At 36.2% G+C, this 2,417-nt stretch overlaps 1 protein-coding gene across 1 annotated transcript; it reads right to left on the minus strand.

Annotated features, from left to right (window-relative positions):
- Nucleotides 1-345: 345 nt before the first annotated feature.
- On the minus strand, nt 346-1,335 carry LOC103212743 (olfactory receptor 6C2). The gene has a single exon (XM_007958695.2). The coding sequence runs from the start codon at nt 1,324-1,326 to the stop codon at nt 346-348; it is 981 nt and encodes a 326-aa protein (XP_007956886.2). The 5' UTR covers nt 1,327-1,335.
- Nucleotides 1,336-2,417: the final 1,082 nt, after the last annotated feature.

Consider the following 2,417-nt stretch of genomic DNA (forward strand, 5'->3'; position numbering starts at 1 on the left):
AACAACAACAACATAGTTTGTACACTTTTAAGTATTATTATTTTCCTCTTTTTCCTTGAGTTCTGAAGAAAAGACTGGGTCAGGAGTGGAGACCAACTTTAACATCTTGGCAATACATTTCATAGACTCACGATGAGGGAAAACATCATGTAAGATATTAGATTGAAGGAAGGAAAAGGACTGATATGCTTTTAGTGAGCTAAGAATTCAATCAAGTTAAAAGTCTTTGAGAAGGTTAATCTGACTAAATTACAGACAGGAAACAATGAAATAAATGGGACATTACAATAAATTATTTATTTAGGGGACTTTCTTCTCTCATTTTACTCTGATTCATCAAATCATTTAATTCTTTGAGAGAAATGCAATCCTCTTTATGGAGTCATTGAACGCTTGTTTCACTTGCTTGTTCCTCAGAGTGTAGATGAAGGGGTTCAACAAGGGAGCAACAGAAGTGGTGAGCACTGAAACTCCTTTATTTATGGCCACTTCATCTTTCGCTGATGGCTTGACGTAGATGAAAATACAGCTTCCATAAGCGATGGAAACCACAACCATGTGGGATGAGCAGGTAGAAAAGGCCTTTTTTCTTTGCTGGACAGAGGGGAATTTCAGAATTGTCCTGATGATGTACGCATAGGACAGAATCACACACAACAGAGTGGAAATGAGGGCAAATACAGCCATAAATATAATCAATTGCTCTAATAACCACGTATCTGAGCATGAGATCTTTAGGAGGGGACCTGCATCACAGCTAAAATGATCAATGGCATTGGAATCACAGAATTCCAGCTGCAGACCCAAGATAAGAGGAGGAAGAATAATCATCAAGCCAGCCATCCAACAACAGAGGATTAATAAGGTACAGACCCTGTTGCTCATGATGGTCATGTAATGAAGGGGTTTACAGATTGCCACATAGCGGTCGTAGGACATGGCTGCCAGCAGAAAAAATTCTGTTGCTCCAAAGAGAATAACAAAAAATATTTGACTTGCACAGGCATTGTATGTAACAGTATTGTCCCCAGTTGATATACTATACAGGAATCTTGGAATACAGACGGTGGTGAACGAGACTTCTAAAAAGGAGAAATTTCTTAGAAAAAAGTACATAGGAGTTTTAAGGTGGGAATCCACCAATGTGAGGGTAATAATAGTCAGGTTCCCTGTTACACTTAATGCATAGGTGAGAAATAGAAAGATAAAAAGCAGAGTTTTTATCTGTGGGTCATCTGTCAGTCCCAACAGGATGAAAGTTGTTATAATTGTGTGATTTCTCATCGTTGATTTTTGATGGCTACTTGATCTGCATGTAAAAATCATAGAGATTTTAGGAGGAGGTAGATATTCAAATTCCGTAGTAAAGGGCTCTGCATATAAAAAGTCAAGCCAGCTTAAATACATTTATTTTCTCCCTTCACATCATAATAAATATTCTCACGTTTCCAGTAGCCTTCCTGAATTACACATGTGACATCATAAGGATTTTCTTAAGGGTTTATCTTACTGTAAAACAATCTAACTTTTTCTGTGATCATAAGTTGACCTTCAGAACTTATAAATCTAGCTTAATATCTGTAGTTTATTGAAGTTCCCTATCAACTGCTGCAACCATTTTTGAATTATCTTCAACAAAATTTTACTTGCCTGGGATATTAGTGATATTATTCAATAATTTCCACATCATGTTGGATCACCTATTTTAACTCTATGTAATAGAATCTGTTCATGTATTAAAAAAAGGGATATACTTATATGTTTTCATGTTACATTTCAGTTATTGACTATAGTCTTTTTTCTCTAAAAAGCTGTGGAGCTAAAACTACATTTAATACCACAAAATACATTCTCCAGGTTGTGATTTTTTTTTGTGTTTTAAATTTCATTAAAAATATGTTGTTGTTATGTGTTGTCGAGTCAGAGCCTACTCAAAGCGACCCCTCCTTGGGTTTCCAGAAAATATGTTAGTGTCTCTAATTTTTTTTTTTTTTTTTTTACCCCCACCACACTTAGACTTTTTCCAACAGCAGCCTGATTTTCATTACAATCCCTCACTCCTTTCCCAAAATCTATACACCAAATCAAATAAAACCCACTGCCATAGAGTTGATTCTGACTCATAGCAGCACTTAAGGGCAAAGTAGAATCACCCCATTCAGTTTCCAAAGCTGTAAATCTTTACAGAAGCAGACTGCCTCATTTTTCTCCAGGAGAGTGGCTGGTGGCTTTGAACTGTCAACCATGTTGTTAGCTGCCAAATGCTTTAAATACTATCCCACCAGAATTCCCACAGTATCTGTAAGGACTTCCTTACTCTTGGAACTAATAGTCTGTTTAATTTTTATTTTGCCTGACTTCCACATATAATTTATGTTTTCCTTAACTGTAGTCATTCATCAAATGGGTTCCATGTC

The sequence above is a fragment of the Orycteropus afer genome, unplaced genomic scaffold (genome assembly GCF_000298275.1).
Source record: "Orycteropus afer afer isolate SDZICR_OR568_19922 unplaced genomic scaffold, OryAfe1.0 scaffold01082, whole genome shotgun sequence".
Classification (NCBI taxonomy): Eukaryota; Metazoa; Chordata; class Mammalia; order Tubulidentata; family Orycteropodidae; genus Orycteropus; species Orycteropus afer.

What these genes read in the sequence shown, in the direction of transcription:
- LOC103212743 (XM_007958695.2), bottom strand. Translation starts at nt 1,326, where the DNA reads ATGATTTTTACATGCAGATCAAGTAGCCATCAAAAATCAACGATGAGA.